The sequence below is a fragment of the Miniopterus natalensis genome, chromosome 13 (genome assembly GCF_054644295.1).
Source record: "Miniopterus natalensis isolate mMinNat1 chromosome 13, mMinNat1.hap1, whole genome shotgun sequence".
NCBI lineage: Eukaryota > Metazoa > Chordata > Mammalia > Chiroptera > Miniopteridae > Miniopterus > Miniopterus natalensis.
Genome location: NC_142093.1, coordinates 11213450 through 11230477, shown reverse-complemented (window position 1 = coordinate 11230477; position 17028 = coordinate 11213450). Strand labels below are relative to the sequence as shown.

Here is a 17028-nt window from a genome sequence, read left to right as displayed (position 1 = left end):
TGATCCTGCTTCTTTCCCCACCAGGCGATCTTTTGCTCCAGTCCTCTGCATGCTCACCAGGGGTCAGAGCTTTGACCTCCTGGAGTGTTGTTTACTTAAACCATGCAGAGACCTTTGGACAAAGTGAAAGCACAGACTCACTCGGCAGGGTCTCAAATGTCTGCCTTGTGGGCAGATGCCTGGTGAGAGGAGCCTGAGGGGTACTCAGGGCCTAGATGGCAATCCTGAAGGAAGTCCCAGCCCCAGGACCACTCGGTGATGGGCAGGGACGACTGGGTTCACTACAATATAAGTGGTTTAAATTACATTGTATTTGAACTGCTGTTTATAGAAGTCCGTAAGTCAATTCTGATTTGAGGGTTCAGGGCCTCCATGCCATTCAGGGTATCCTTACTCCACTCAAAATGGTAGGGCCACATCCCCTACAACCCTTGACTCAGGAGGAGAGGGGAGATCCTTACCCTCCTGCCACAACCAGCTCGACGCAGCAAAGCTCCTCAAACCCACCCTCCAACGCACTCCTGCCAAAAGGAGTGAACATGTCTCCAGGGGATGAGAGGGCACTTACTGCCAGCATACAATTTCCTCTATTTCATTTTATAATTGGTGTGAATTTTATATTCTACTCCGCGATGGTGTGTACAAGGAAATGTTTCTTCCCCTCTGAGCAAAGCTGATGCTCCACGGGTGACAGGCGCACGAGCAGTGTGCAGATTATGTTTTATTGAGTTGTACACTTGAAACCTGTATGGTTTCGTGAACCTATGTCAACCCAATAAATTCAATAACATGAAAAAAAAAAGCTGATGCTCCAGTGTGCTCAGCAGGGACTTCGGTGCCGCTGACAGACCACCTCGGTGCATAGTGCAGGCTTACGCGACACCCCGCTGTGCACTGACCTTTACAGGTCCCCGCGATTTATTATCTTCTGTAATTTTCATGCTCATCTTGACAGATGGAGGCTGGCTTCCCCGTTTAGGAGATGTGAAGACCCAAAGCTCCAGGAGGTAAAGTGATTTGCCTGAGCTGGTGGCAGGCCTGATGGGGTGTTTCCCCTCCCCATGCTCTGCCACCCCTCAAGTCCCATCTAATCCTCCCCAACCCTTCAAAGTTAAAACCCACACAGTCCCCCATGACAGCGCTCAAATAAAGGCCAAGTGCTTCCCTAATACCCTCTTCAGCGGCTTGCACAGTCGAGCGTACAGGCTGGGCAGCCCACTGCAGGGAGCAGTCTTGGTTCCCAGGTACAGGCTCCTGGCTGTGCTCTGTGGCAGAAAGGGATGGGCAAGAACTGAACCAGGCACTCCGGCTTTGCCTGTCACTGGCTGTGTGACCCTGGGAAATTCCTGCCTCTCTCTGAGCTTCGGTTTCTTCATCGGAACAATGTATGATGGGCTGGGCGATTTCTATGCTTTGGTACATTAGAGCTTTTCCACCCAACATTTTAAATGCCAAGCCCAGGAAAATCCCAACCCTGGCACTCCCTCATTAAAAAGAAAGCCCATATTACCAATTTCCCTTTTCTTGTTTAACATAAAGCCTAAAATAACATCCTAAGGTAGTTTTTTTGACAAGGCAGCTGTAGTCCCCACCACCCTCTCTCCATTTCCTTCTTCCTGTGACATACACTGTGTCCCAGAGATGCTCAGGGGCTCCTGGGACTCAGGGCTGGTGGGATGGAAAGAGCCTCTTCTCCCAACACACTTTCATAACCTGCTGGATTCCCACATAGCCTGAGGGTTTTGTTTGTCAAAGATCCCTTGCCCCAGAATCTACTTTAAGGAAGGCATTTGGTGTTTTATGCTGGAGCTGCCCAGGAAAATGGTCTGAGGCTCCAGAAACTGCCATGGAGTGAGGAATGCTGGAATGGAGGCCACTCAGCTCCCTGGGATCCCTAATGCCACTTCCCTCTCTTTGCGGGGGGGGGGGGGGGGAGTTACTAGGAAGACACCAGCTCAGGACATTTCTATCCCAGCCACAGGAAATTCCCCCAAAGACCTCAGAGAGAGACCAGTATGGTAGGTAGGGCTACAGGTTTGGAAGCAGGCCAACCTTGCTTAAACACCTGTTTCCCGAGTAAGTCACTTAACCTTCTCTGGGCCACAGTTGCCTCATCTGCACCCACCTGTGCAGATTGTTATGCGAGAGAATGGAAGTTAAATACTCCATATAATGCCTGGGATGCCAGAATTACTCTGAATGGGTAGAATCCTGGTCAGTCCGTCACCCTGGGGTGTGCCCTATGGGGTCTGGTTGCTGGGGGTGGGGCTGAGGGTCAACTGTGTTCTAGATCCCAGCCTGTGGCAGGATCATGTGGCCACATGGCCAGAGCCCATGGCAGGACACCACTCTTGCCAAACAACTTATACTTCTGAGCCTCAGTTTCCTCACCTTGGAAATGGAAGGTGCACAGTCCATAAAAGCTGTTATCAAGGGCTGCCTGGAATTCCCATGATCTCTCTCAAGAAGGGAAGCTCTGAGGGTGTGTGAGCAAGGACACCGGACACCAAAACAGGCCGGGGAGGAGGCACTGTGGGCAGAAGGGAATTCCGAATAAATAGGTTGTTACTCCTTTCCCAGGGTGGTCAAAATTATAGGCCCACAGAATGGGCCAGCTGGGTTTGGAAGACGCTGAAGCCACAGCGCTGACACCATCTGCTTTGCAGAGCAGGACACCAAGGCCCAGAGCTACTAGGTAATGGGCTGGGGAGCATACACTGCGTCAGTGAAACCTAAGGCTCCAGACAGCGTTAGGGAATATCTTTCAAGTTTTAAAAAATATGGTACTGAATTCTCCTTTGAATTTGCTCATTGACCTCTCTTCTTTGGAGAATCGATTTTAGCTTGATTTAGAAAATTCTAGGGTTGTTAGTTCCTGCAATTCCACTTCATGATTTCCCTCTAGTGCTGCTGCAGGGGTTTGGGGTTCTGGGGGGAGCTTGGCGGGGTCGGTCACTGCTTTCAGGTCCCTGAGGGCTGGGTAACCCCTTTCTGCAGGAGGTGGTGACAAAGGAGGACCTGGGTGTCCTGTCATCTTCTGTGGTAGTAGAGGTCCTGGGGGTCTGTGGGAGGGTCAGGGCGAGGCCTTGGGGAACTTGAGGCTCACTAGTCTGTGTGGCCTCAGCCTTAGGGTGAACAAGGTGCATCCAGGTGGCAGCAGAGGCCCCGCAGGAGGCTCAGCTGGCATCATTAATGGCAGTCCGAGAGGTATCCAGCAGTCTCTCTCGCTCGCCCTCCTCTGCCAGGGGCTGGCCCCGGGACAGCCGGGTCAGCAGTGGGCGGTGCAGCCCATTGTAGAGGGCAGTGCCCATCAGGAGGATGATGAAGCCGAGGATCTGCAGCGGGTGGAAGGTCTCCCAGCCCAGCGCCAGGCTCAGTGCCCAGATGACGACGGTCCGCAGGCTGTCCAGCACCATGCGGGTGGTGGCACTCATCTCCTTGGTGACGCTGATGCCCGCAAAGTTGAAGAAGGCGATGCTACTGATGTTGCCCAGCAGTGCCAGGGCGATGAGGGGCTGCCGGCCCACCTGGCAGAATGCATCTAGTGCATCCTCCAGCATCCCTCGAGGGTTTCCGCTAAAGGAGCCGGCAGGGATGTAGTACATGGGCACCAGCAGCAGGGACAGGATCACAAAGCCAAAGAGGCCTGTGGGAGAGGAGGGAGCACGTCAAACTCTCTGCTTGGCCCCAACTCCCAGCACATCGGGGTCAGCAAGGCCTCCCCAGATCTCCTGCCACCCCTTCCTAGTGGCCCTCTCACGAGTGCCTTCCTTTCAGGTCCTTGATGTTGGGGAAATGGTCAGGTCAAGATCATAGTTTGCATCTCACCCAAACTATTCCTTACTGGTTTCCAAACTCATGCTCCCCATGTCTTCACTCTGTCTGGGGTTCCCTCCTTCCCACTCTGCCTGTTGAAACTGCAGCTCAAATGCCACCTTCCCTGGCCCAAGACACTCAGATATGGTTGGCAGATGAAACATCACTTGAGCACAAGTGGTCTGAGCTCAAACACACTGCTTGGTCATTTCTTGCTGGTCGGCTCTTCTAGGGTGAGGCTCACAATTAATTCATCGTCAGCCTCATCGTCCCTGAGCTCCTGGCCACATGCACAGCAGGCGTCAGAGTATTTGTCAACACATATGTGGTGAAGGGAGGAAGGATGGGGGCAGCATGCTCACCCCCTCCCAGTGGTCCCCGAGACCTGGACTGTGCTCCTACGCGTGCCTTCACTCCACGCGCCACCCTCTAGTGCACCCCCCGACCAGCGCCCTCCCCCCAGCCCACGCTCACACACCCTCAGTGCCAACTGCCCGCAGGGGGTGCACATTGTGCTTGTAGACGAACTTCTCCTCTAGCACCATCTGGATGGAGACGACGACCTGGGCCATGATGATCAACAGGTCTCCTGTGGGAAAGGATCAACAGGGCCCAGGGTGAGGGAGGCAGGGTGAGCAAAGCCACGGGGCTGTTGGCAGGGTTGTGAGCCCAAAGCTGAGGGAAGACAGCTCCCCTGGGGGCATAACAGCCCCTGACTACTGCAGGGACCATATAGTTCATGAGGCAGTCATGACTGCCCCCATGCCCGATCTCCTGGCTCCTGAGGGGTGGGGCAGGCACTGTCTCCCCTCTGAGCTGAGGTCCCAGAAGGTCCAGAGGCTGCACAATGGGGTAAGCAGGTCTTCTGAACACAGGTTTGGAGATAGACATTTCTGGTTTAATCCTATCTCTGAGTGACCAGGGTGGTCATTTCATTGTAGAATGGGCTGCACTGCTTTATTTGCTCGGCACGAAGTTGGTCACTTAGTAAGTGCTCAATAAACGCTTGTTTCTCTCCTCTCCCAAATCCAGCAGTTTGTGTGCATACAGGTACATCACAGCACAAGCCCTCTGCCTCCTCTGCCCTCCGGCTCCTTATCTACCCACTTCTCATGCTGCTTGGGCCTCTGGCCTTCCCTACACTCTGCCAACTTGAGAGCAGGTGCATGTCCACAGCAGCTGGTCCCCACATGCCCACCCAGGGCTTGGCAGGCAGCAGAGCTTATAAAAGTTTGTTGAATGACTCTGTGCTGGGCTCCCAGAAGAGGACAGGAAAGGAAAGGACAGGAAGGGCAGCCCCTGGGTCCCTGACCCGTCCACACCTGTGATCACTTCACTGAGCTTGTGCTGGTCGTCATGCTTGCTCAGAAGGTCAGCCAGGCCCACGACCACCAGGCCCGCGATGGTGGCGAGGATGCCCAGCCACTGGCTCAACACCAGCCTCCGGCCCAGGAAGGCCACTGAGAACAGGCCTGTGAAAATGATTACTGCTCCACGCAACATCTGGAAGCTGGAGGCGCTGGTCATGCTCAGGGCTAGGAGAGGACAGACACATGACATTAGCTCCCGAGGGCCAAGCCTGTCTGTTCACTGAGGTGTTCTTAGGGCTGAGGATGTGCCTCTCACGTGGTATGTGCTCAGTAAATCTTGGGGGAGTATGTGTTTGTGGAAGTCTGTAGGAGAGGGGCAGGGGTGAGGTGAAGATGAGCTGGGGTAGGGGTGGCTGCTTCGTCAATGGCCCCCTGGCCTGGCTACTCACCCACATACATGATGCTGGTCCCGGTCATGTCACAAAGGGCTGGGGGCAGGAAAAGAAGGGGGTTGAAGGGCTGCTCGGGATCCACGCTGGCATCTGGGTGCCTCGCAGCTCTGCACCGAAGCAAGTAGAAGGCAGCCAGGCAGGAGAACTCCCCCAGGAACATGCCCACTGCCTGCAGGGACAGAATCCTAGTTGCTTAGAGCTGGAAGGAGGATCACCTTTAACAAATTTCTTTTTTAACACAACCTTTCTTCAAACAAGAGCTTACCTATAACCTCAACACATGGAACAGGCAAAAGCAAAGCTGCTGTGTTGGGGAGGCCAGAGACTGCCTCCTGTGTCACTTCTAAGCCCCTTGAACATCTTGACACAAACCCTAAGGCTGTATAGAGCCCCGTCTGAAAACCACTGATGTAGGCCAACCCCTAATCAAGTTCCAGATGGAGAAACGGAGGCCCAGAGAGGCTCAGGAACTTATTTAAGGTCACAGAGCAAGCTGCTGGCAGAGCTGGGCTGAAATTTGGGTCTCCTACTTCCCAGTTGAGCAATAAGGTGCCTCCTATTTATGGTGTCTGCTCTGTTTCAGTGGGGTCTGGGCTCCTGGTAGATGGAGAGCAGGCTTTGCTAAGAGGGTAGATGTTTTCCAAAGTGTCCTGACTTAGATGTGGGGAGGGCCAGCTCACAGTGCCCAGGGCATGACTGCTTGCTCAGGCCTCTCACAGAGGACTGTGCCCTCTGCTCCCTTCCAGGGGCACTCACACTCTGGCCTCTGTTCTGGGGAGGGAGACAGAGAAACAGGTAGCTCTTCTGGGAGCCAAGGAGGACTCCACCCCTAGGTCAGGAAACAGCAGGGCCTCTGCGGCCCCTGGCCTGAGGCCTGGGAGACAGGAGGTGGGGAGGGACAGGGCAGATACCTGCAGGAAGGGATGCTGGAAGCTGTGTTCCTTGCTTCCTCCGCAGCCCTGGGCTACGAAGTTGTCCGCCCACCTGCAGCAAAGAGAGAGAGAAGGTCAAACCCTGTACTGCAGAGGGTGCCTACTCAATGCCAAGAAGCCATACTTAGGGGACTCAACCCAGAGTGGGGCTCCCTCTCAAAGGGGCCAGTCTCCGGGGCAAGGAGTCTTCACCAAGGATCATGGACAGAATGTGGGGGCCTGGGAACCTTTAGCTGAAATGTCGTAAACCTCTAACTGAAATGAAGCATTTCCTCAAATTATGAATGCAGCATTTTAGTACCTGTCACTTTGTCAAACAGAAACCACCGCTATTCTCATGATCACATTAGGGTCATTGTAGATATTATGAAGGATCATTTACACTCATCACTGCTCCAAAGTTAGAGTAATTAGACCCACTGCTTATAATTTTATGTGCTAAGAAGCGTATACAGTCACATATTACTATATCATAAATTTGTCTTTTTAATGTTTTGATAACTTTATTTCAGCCTAGTTGGCTCTTTCTGTAATCCTCAGTCTTTTCTTTGCACATTTTATTTTTTTAATCCTTACCGGAGGATACTTTTTCCATTGCTTTTCAGAGACACTGAAAAGGGGAGGGGGGTGGAGAGAGACATCAATGTGAAAGAGACACATTGATTGGTTGCCTCCCACATGCACCTCGACAGAGGCTGGGGATCGAGCCTGCAATCCGCGTACATGCCCTTGGCCAGAATCGAACTGGGACCCTTCAGTCCTCAGTCCACTCTAACTACTGAGCAAAACCAGCCAAGGCTTCTTGGCACATTTTAAAACATTACTTTAGGATTCACCAGATTATTAAAGGGACCCATGGCACAAAAATATCAAGAGCCACTGTCTACAGGGCACTTGGGCCCTGGGAAATGACTGCCTGACACAGACCACCTGGCCACCTTCATATGACCTGAAGGGCTTGGAGGGTCTTTCTAGCACAGACTCTAAAGCAGGTGGCAAGTATCTGGTGCCAGTGGAGTGGCCTCCCTGCCAGCACCCTGGCAGACGGCATAACAGATTATGGCTCACTTCCCCAAAGAGCCCACACACAGGCCCAGAATCCTTCGCGGCACAGGGCGCTGGGCAGCCACCACCAACATTCTGCACTGGTCCACCGTCTGTGCGCTAGAGCTCCCGCCCTTGAATTTCATTTTTGCTGTGCTTAGTTGTGTCCCTGTGGTCTAGTCTGATCTCTCTTTCATTTGAAAGCCCTTCAGATTTTTGGAGACTTTTCCACCTGCTGAATCTTCTCATGTCCTGGCCAAACAGCCCGGCCCTTCCTAACCTTTCACTTCCCTGGTTGCCAACTTTTGGAAGCGCTCTGATGGGCCCAGGCCCAGAGCCAAGGCCATGTGATCTGGCCCAGACTGAGCCTGGCAAGACAGTGGCTCCTCCCTCGTGTGGGCTGTCCTGGTTAGTTGACACGACTTTGTCCACTTTGACTCTGTTCGCTGACTCAAGTTAGTTGACACAACTTTGACTGTGTCACACTGCTGACTCAAGTCAATGCACTGGCCTGCCCCCTTTGCAGCCCCCCACACAAAGGCATGGCTGTCTCTAAACAGAAAGATTCAGGACTTTTTAAATGTCTTTCCTTGCAATGTCAGTCAAGAGCAGCCACACTCCAGAGTCATCTTCGCTCAAGCCTGAGCTCCTAAAGGGCAGAGGAGCCTTCTGCCTCCTGTGCCCTCAGCAGAGCCACTGGTTGTGCCAGGCAGTTAGTGCCTGGGTTTGACAAACATCGTGTCCAGCCCTGGCTTCTCTGTGCCCCGAGTGTGGGGAGGGGAACAGGAAACTCTTCCCCACAGCCCAGGGCAAGGGCATGATGCCCAGATGCTGGCAGTGGGAAGGGGGCTGAGTGGCGGTGGAGCTCCTGGTCAACCGTGAGGGCAGCACAGACCTGTGAGGGAGGGACCACGTCTGCTCAGATATCTGAACACATCCCAGGGCGAGTGAACACACAGGGCTAAGGCAAACTTATCCCACAGAGGGAGGCCCCGATCCACTCCGAGATGCGGAGTAAGAGGGGCAGTTAGGAGGGCTTGTGGTCCTTCGGAATGACGAGGCCCAAAGGAGAGCTGCAGGGCGGGGAGAGTTCTGATGTGGCTGGCTGGGAAGGCAGAGAGAAGTCTGGGTCAGGGGGCCAGGCTATAACCAGTGCCGGTACCGATGGAGAAAGGAAGCACTCACTGTAGAATAAAATGCCTGCTCTCTGGGGTCTGATTTCTGCGTGATCTGCTACAGGTTCTGGCTCTGGGATCCCCAGGGAGGACAGGACATGGGATGTGCGTGCGGGCCACAGGCAAACTGCGGCTCAGGGCAGGCCTGCTTTACAACCAGGCTAGCTTTTTCAGGAAGAGCCCCATGGGAGGGCCTGGGTAGCGGGGCAACTGAGTGAAACGGAGGGGAAGGAGTGAAGAGGTCAACTTTACCAAAGGCACCGAGCCAACTTCCCTGGGGAAACTGAGCAGGTTGGGGAGATGGGAATTCCCGGGGCTGGAGCCAGGGCTCCTCTAGGAGGGGTAAGGGAGGTCCTGACAAATCCATGAGGTCAACCAGAAGCCTAGGACAAGGGCAGGTATGGAAGCCCCTTCCTCATCTTAGGGTCACATCCAGAGCAGAGATAGGCAGGCTCAAGAGGACCCCCAGATCTAGTGGTAGAGCCACCTGCCAGACCCCACTACCTCCTACACAACTTACAGCAATGAAACCCACATCTGTTTCACTTTCTGGTTCCACACTGTCATTTCAGAGTGTACGTTCAGCATCCAGCAGCTTCCCCATCTTTCAGTCTCCTGCTCCCGGCACATTATTATAGAGAAGCTCAAACACTGTCTGGTTGAATGAATGAGACTTCCAGACCCCTCCAAGCAAAGAGGCAGGTACATACAGTCCAGAGGCAGTGCCTCATGAGTCCTAATTTCCCACCTGGTCTGAGGTGCCCACTGCTGGTGGGACAAGCTGGGCCTGTCTTTTCCCAGGGCGGGGCACTGTGTGGGGAACTGGATGCAGGGTTGGTGCTGAGCTCCCTTTCCCCCACCCCAAAGAGCTGTCTTTGCTTTCTCCAAGGGGTGGGTCTGTCTGAACAGGTTGGGGCTGGCAGCATTTCCAGCTTGGGAAAAGGAGTCGTTTTGTATCTGAGGGCCTGGGGATGGCTCACAGCCCAAGGGATTAGGTATCATTAGGACAGCTTGCCTTGCCCAGCCTCTCTTCAGGCCAGGGAGATCGGGCAGGGAGGAGATCAGTCCAGGGAGGTGATCAGGCCAGGGAATAGATAAAGCTGGGGAACAGATCAGGCCAGGAGATCACGCCAGGGAAGAGATGAGGCCAGGGAGCAGATCAGGCCAGGGAGGAGATCAGGCCAGGGAGGTGATCAGGCCAGGGAGGAGATCAGGCCAGCAGACACTTTGGGAGGAGTTAGGCTTCCCGTCCTGGCCCCGAGACAGACTTCAATTCATTGCACAGGCACAGAAGGACCTCAGGTAGGACAGAACAAGAGCCAAAATTCAGTCCCAGGTCATCTGGGGATGACAGCAATGACCCCTAGAGGCGGGTAGCACTTGGCTATTTGCAAAACATGTCACTAAAATGTTTTTATAAATATAGGGTTCAATGAGCACTAACTTTGTGCCAGGCCTATGCTGAGCACTTCCCATGGGTTGTCTGGTTTAAGTCTCACATTAAGGATCCTCATTTTACAGACATGGACTTCAAGGAGTAGGGTGGGGCAGTGGCGAGAGGCATGTTCAGGCTCATACAGTTAATAACAGGCAGATCTAGGCCCAAACCCATGTGCTCGAATCAACATTCAGAAAAGGCAGCAGGCTACATGGGAAGCTGATTTTGAGCCTTACAGGCTAGATAGTCTTCTTATCTATAAAATGGGGGTAATACTGATAAATTGTGAAAATAAATAAAATAAGATAATATAAGACTTGGTGCATGGCAGATGGTCGACCAAAGTTCTCTTCTGCCCCTCTCCCTTTCCCTCTCTATTGAGCAGGAGCCACGGCCCCTTGTGTTAACATCAGGCTCAGCTCCAGCATGGAAGCTTCTGGGAGGGCATCCATTCTCTGGACCTACCCAGCTGGCTGAGACACAGGCTGCTGGAAGGGCCTCAGGCTACTGCTCCAGCAGTTCTACAGAGCCACATACACAGACGAGGAACCCAGGGACCAGAGAGGAACACAGGCCCGTGAGATGCCCAGAAGGGCTGGTACTCAGGAGTTTCTGCCTCCAGTTCTGAACCCTCTCCTCACACTTGAGGTTCTCCTATTGCCTTCTTACTCCAGTTTCTTCCCACTCCCCTGGCTGGGGTGGGGAGAGGGTGAACTGCAGATGGGCCCTTCATTTTCTGTAGATACTGTTTCCAGGGGAAAGCCATGGTCTCCAGCATAGGAGGCCAGTAGGGACCCACCAGGGTCAGGCTGAGGCCACATGAGGAGCTGCCTCTGCCAGCACAGGCTGGTTTCTCTTAGAGTTCCCTGGGCCTCGGCAGGCGGGGGTGGGCTCCCGCTGATGGGGGTGAGTCACTATACACAGCCTTGCCCAGTCAAACTCAAAGCTCAGCGTTCTGACAGGCGAGCATGTCTGTGTGTGGGCCAGGGTGGTGGCCTGAGATGGAGGAAGTGGCTGCTGTGGCTGCCTCAGGCGGATTGGCTGTGTGTCCACTCCCTGCAGAATCTCTGCCATTTCCTCTCAAGTTCCCGGCTCGTCCAGCCCAGTGAGTCAGCTCCTTTCTCCCACAGTGGGATCTACAGAAGGGCCCCAGGGCTTCTCCACTCTCTAGGGTATACCTGGCTCACATGGTAACAAATGAGGATGAGCCCTCTCATCTCTAAGTACAATTTGGAAACCTTCCTCAGTAGATCTTACCTGTGTCTGGGAAAAAGGTGGGAAGTTACACCCATTTTACAGATGAAACTGAGGCCTGGAGAGGCTCAGCAACTCATCCAATCCCACAGCTTCCAGGTCTCACGCTCTTTCCACTCTACTGCCTTCCTGATTTGAGCCCCTCTCTAGCTGGCCCAGGAACCCTTTAGAAGCAATTACCACATGCCAGCTCACGGAACTCAAAGGTGAGCGCAAAAGCCAAGGCAAAACTTAGAGCTGGCAGAGAAAGGACAATGAGAGTCCTACCAAAATAGAGGCCCACGGTCTTAGGCCTCTCGTCACTTTTCTGGCAGGGTCCCTGGACCCAGCAGGCCTGGCTGGTGGAGGGAGAGTCACTCCCATAGCCCCTCTCTAGCTGGGTGAGCTTCACAACCTGTAGACGTTTAGGAGGGGATCTGGGCCTCTCTTAGTGAATGTCCACTTGACTCTGCTCTTTACATGCAGAACCCCAGCTGGATTCAGGAAAACGGGGCTCTGAAATGGGCACCACCCCATAGAGGCACTAGTATAGGCAGAGAGCCCTGAGTAGTGCAGAGGAAGGCTAAATGTGTGGTCTCCAGGGGACATATCAGCAGAAGGTCCTCGTGAGGGCGTGAAAGCAGCCACAGAAAGGAGAAGGAGCCACAGGAAGTGACCCTCTGCCAAGACCCAGGGACAGGGCTAAAGAGACAGCCTGCCTGGTAGCTTTCCCTCCTGTGGGCACATGACTCCCGCTCCCTTCCCAGCCAGGACAGGCCCATCTCCCTGCAGCGCACCCAAACCGCTGAGCAGGCAGAGGGGCCTCTCCAGTGGTGAGCTGACCTGTGGTCCCCGCAGCAGGCAGCGCGTGCTCACGCTCACTCCCTCATTCACTACCTGGGGCTCCCAGGACCCGGGAGGGAAACACGCTCACCTTCCAGGCCGAGAAACTGCAAGAGGCTACTAGAGACTCTAAACCTGAACCTTGCGTGGTCTCTGGCTCCAAGGGGAAAACAAGCAGGGTGACAACAGGGCCCCCTGGGTTGGGACAGAGGCTTGTTGCCCAGCCCCAGAGGTAGGGTGCTCTGAAGGCAGGGAGGGGAGATGGCACTTAGAGGATCACACCTCCCATGGGCAGACGTTTGTCTGTTCTTGTCTGGGGAGATGTGAGAGGAAATCCCAAGGAAGAGGGACTCCTGGTACTGCAGTTGTAAAGTAACAGGACTGGACTACAATGCTGAGACCTAGATTCTGGTCTCTGCTCTGACACCAACCAGCTGAGTCACAAAAAGAAACTTCTCTTAAGACCTCGACTGTAAGTTGTGGGGGTTAGAATGGATGATTTCTATGTTTCTAACAACTCCAGCCTCACCCCATGGTGATTAAGAGCATGGATTCTAGGACTGACTACTTAGGCTCAAATACAAACTCTACAATAGCTGAGTTGAACTTGGGCAAGCAAGTCCATCTTTCCATACCAGTTTCCAGATCCAGGGGCAATGAGTTTATCTACCTCAGAGGGTGGCTATAAGAATTCATTAAATTAACACACTAAAGGCGGCCAGAGAAGGACCTGGCACATGGTGTCCTCTGTGTATTAGCTGGTTAGCATTTGCTATAACATTCTTGCCTGTCTGTCCCCACCAAACACTGCAGGTCACAGTGTGATTTCAAATTGAGAATTAATTCCCATCAGGATGTACACAGCCACTTTCTCAAGTTCTTTCTCTCTGAGAGCATCTTTCTTACAGTCTGGCCTTAAAGCACTGTTTAGAGTCCAATTCTGGGGCCTGTCTCAGGTAGGGAGGCTCCTGAGAGGCCCCACATCAGGCTACAGGGCAGGGGACAGGATCAAAGGTTGGGTTCCCACCTGGGGGCCTCTTTCCTTCCTCTCAAGGCAAGGCCTCCGGGGGCTGAGGATCCTCTGGCTTATGACTTGATGACCGGTTTGGAGCTTTTTAAGGAAGGAGCCCAGTCAGCACCATTTACCCCAGTAGTAACATGAAATCTCAATTCTCCTTGGAAACAGCAGCCCTGGAAGACCTACAGCCACTCTCCAAGCACTTGACTGAGGTCTTGGCTAGTGCTATAGATGGATGGATGGTGACTTGTTCTGCTGAGATCAGAGCCTAACTTGAGTTAGGGGTCCTCAGGTTGAATCTCCTTTATAGCTAAGGGCTCACATAAAGAGTGACCTTCAGGGGGCCTCAGGGCTCAGGAGACCAGCACAAGACAGACACAGACACAGCTGATACAGATAGAAGGTGGGTCCCACCCAGAACTCCGCTTCCTTTGGAGAAGGGAGGACATTGTGATTGCCAAGTGTGTATACATCTGTCTCTACCTCAGATTCTAAGCATCTCAAAGACAGGGACCTTCTCTGAGTCATTTCTGTCTGCTTCCGAGTCCAGACAGTGCCTCACACACTGCAGGTATCTTATAAATGTCTGATGAATTGAATAGGTGATACTTCTCTCACATAGGTGAGAGAATAGGTGAAGACCTCTCTTCTGGGGCATTTCTCACATCACTAATGGAATATGCTAGAAACAAAAGCCTCACAAATGAGTAAGACATGACCAGCCCCCTCCTCCCTGGGAGCGTAGGCCAGAAGGCGACTAGGGTGACACTCTCTTGCTCTGGAGCCTGGAAGGGCCCAGGTGGAAGTGAGGTCTGGCTGGGAGACCACTGTCCACTGTCCTTCATGTGTACTTTGAAATGGATTCAGAGAAAGGCCAGGCTCTGGGTCCTGGGGCTCTAAGACGGTGAACAGAGGGAAGGAAGGAAGGGCCTGCTCTGAGGTGGGGCAGAGAAAGAGGCAAAGAACTGCCAAGAGAAGGGGCTGCCTCTTGGGCCCTGTCCTCTTTGCACATTACAGAGAGGAGACTATGTTTGGTCCCTCAGTCTCATGACAGCCCTGGGTCCTCAATCCCTAACCTCCTAAGGACTGTCCTCACTGTCCCACCAGCACCACACCCTCATACATCACAGCTGAACTGCCCACCTGTCCTCCCTGTCTGGATTAATGGCACTTCTGTCCTCCAGGCAGAAATCCTGGAGTGATCATTGTCTCTTGATCCTGTGGGTCAGGCCTTGTGGCTTCATTCTGCACCTGGTCTCCCCCACCCGTCCCTTCCTTTCTCACCTCACTGTCCCCTCCTAGTTCCCCTCACCTGCTATGTAGCAGCCTCAGGGTGGTTTTCCCTGCACCAAACTACTCTTCACCTTGACCACCAGGTTCATCATCACTCTTAGCATGTCACTCCCCTGCTCAAAAGCCCCCCTTTGATTATGGGATAAAATCCACATTAGGTGGTAGTTACAATCTACTTTCACCCGGCCTTGCTGGTTCCTGCCTCGATGTCCCCGCCACACGTAAAATTCCAGCTGTGACCCTTCCCCCATGAGGGGCTGGCAGGACAGCTCCTCCTGTGCCTCGGCAGCGCTCTACCCTCACCGGCCCCTCGGCTGCCTGGCCCCTCTGGCGGCTCTCGCGCACGAGCCTGGGGCCTCCCCCACCCCCCAGCTCCAGGAGGGCCGGGCCTCCCACGCCAGCGCTGGAAGGGGTCCGGGAGAGGGGCTGGTCCAACCCTCCCGTTTAAAGGCGCCGGGTCACTAGCCGGCTCCGCATTTCCCCGGGCCTCGCATCTCCTGGGTGGTCCATAAACCAAGGGAACCGACGGGAGAAACCAGACGAGAGGGTGAAGCCGGGAGGGGACCGCCGAGCGGGGTGGGGCGGGGGCGGCGCGCGGGGCTCGCGGGCGCCCCCTGGGCCGCGGCGGACCCGGCGGAGCCCCCTCCCTCCCGGCCGGGCCCGGACTCACTTTGCTGAGAGCGTGTTGATGGAGCCGGTGACGAGCATGAGCCCGGCCAGGAACAGCTGGTACTTGGTCCAGGCCATGGCGGCGGCGGAGGGGAGCGCGACCCTGCAGGGACCCCCGCGACCTCCACGATCCCTGGAAACCGGCGCCCCTGACCCGGTCACCCTGGGGTCCCGGGCGCTAGCGCTTCCGGGCCGGGCGTCACGTGACTCGCGCCGGTCCCGCCCCCGCCCGCAGGCTCCGCCCCCCGGGGCTGGGCGCGCTGGTTCCCACTGGGCGACAGGGACGAGTCACCCGCCCAGGTCCCCCCATTTATGAAAGGAACTGATGGGACGATGCAACGAGGATGCATCCGGGATGTCGGAGCGTTTTGTAAACCGTTTCGGGAGGCTGATCTGAATGATGTCCGAGGCAGACTGCAGAGTGTTCATGTCCCGCGTGGGAACCACCTCTCCGCATGGAACCAGGGAGCTCCCAGGAGGCCTGGGACGAGTCCTTAGGGATCCCAGCCGGGGTGTTGCTCACGTCTTCCAGAAAAGTGGTGTAGGAGGCTAGTTTCTGCTCCCTGGGAGACCATTTTATAGCTAAAAAACAAAATTGAGAGCAGCCAAGTGATTTGCTCCTGATCATGCTAGCGAATGACAGGGTGGGATTTGCAGGCAGATTCTTCAGTCTCCCCCAAATCCATGCCTTCAGCCCTCCATGAAGATAACCTCACTGCTCCTTCGTGGATTCCCCAGTGCTGCTAGGAGGCAATCACCACAGAAAGACCTAGGCCTGTTTGCAGAGGCTTTCTGGCTTTTATCATCCTACTCCTTGTCTTCAGCCCCCGGCCGCTCTCTGTCCTCATGTCCAGGTTTCTAGTCTGCACCCCATGCCCTGTCACACTGCAGGTTGGAGCTCAAGGCCTTCCAGGAACTGCTTCAGGCCCAGGGGGCACCTCTCCCCCATTACCGCAGATTTTGTTAATAAAGTTGCCAAGATAGGGCCTGCCTGCCAACTCTTCCAGCTTACCCTAAGACTGCCTTGAACTTGTGAAAATGACCAATATTGAATAAGAAAAACTCTCAGGGACTGCACCAGATCCTCTTATTGCAGGGAGACCTGATGTAGAAGGTCACCTGATAGACAGGGAAAGGGGTTTCCCAGAGGAGGGAACTGCACAGAGGTATGAGCGAGCATGGAGTGTGTCCAGCTCACAGACCATCTGGGAACTTTCCTTCTCTGGAGCCTCTTTTCCTAAGTCAGTGGGGGCGATGGGAGACTCAGAAGGAGGTTTCTGCCGAGCTTCTTGTCCCTAACAATATCACTAGTTTCATGTGATTTAAAAGGAATGAATTCAGTTATCCAAAAATATTTACTGAGATTCTGGGGCCTGTAGAGAAAAATGAAGCATGGCTTCTGTCCCAAGGGGCAGGCTGGTGCAGTCCGCACCAGCTGGGCAGCCCCATCACTATCAGAGGCAGTTCCTACAGGCCACAGTGACAAACTCAGTGGGACTCTGACCATTTTCCCACATGTCTAAGCCAAGGGCACTGTCCTGAAGTAAACATTACTGATGATCAATGGTGCCACCAGCCCGACATGATGTCACTAGTAGCACAGTCTTTGTCTGTCTCTATAGCCACATTATAAAGTGAATTTTAATTTATTACCTTGTTCTGACCATTCATCAAACTTCTGTCCCTGGAACCTAGGAGACAGGAGGGTTTATTTGGAAATATACATGGAGCCCACTAAGTGCCAGGCCCAGAGTCAGACATGAGACCCCAAAGACAAGTGAGACAGGTCCCTAACCTCAAGGAGT

At 54.1% G+C, this 17028-nt stretch overlaps 1 protein-coding gene across 1 annotated transcript; it reads right to left on the bottom strand.

Moving 5' to 3' along the window:
• Positions 1 to 706: 706 nt before the first annotated feature.
• SLC35F6 (solute carrier family 35 member F6) lies at positions 707 to 15407 on the bottom strand. The gene is made up of 6 exons (XM_087823824.1): positions 15225 to 15407; positions 6490 to 6562; positions 5576 to 5747; positions 5139 to 5351; positions 4295 to 4405; positions 707 to 3646 (listed from the first exon to the last, which is right to left on the bottom strand). Exons 1-6 carry the CDS (start codon positions 15299 to 15301, stop codon positions 3177 to 3179), a joined length of 1116 nt encoding a protein of 371 aa, XP_087679950.1. The 5' UTR covers positions 15302 to 15407; the 3' UTR covers positions 707 to 3176.
• Between the last annotated feature and the right edge of the window lie 1621 nt (positions 15408 to 17028).

Excerpts from the sequence above, each read along its gene's own strand:
- SLC35F6 (XM_087823824.1), bottom strand. The coding sequence starts at position 15,301 with ATGGCCTGGACCAAGTACCAGCTGTTCCTGGCCGGGCTCATGCTCGTC. Across the intron at positions 5,352-5,575 it reads GACCAGCATCATGTATGTGG|CCCTGAGCATGACCAGCGCC; the intron begins GTGAGTAGCCAG and ends GTCCTCTCCTAG. Across the intron at positions 3,647-4,294 it reads GCGGGCAGTTGGCACTGAGG|GCCTCTTTGGCTTTGTGATC; the intron begins GTGTGTGAGCGT and ends CCTCTCCCACAG.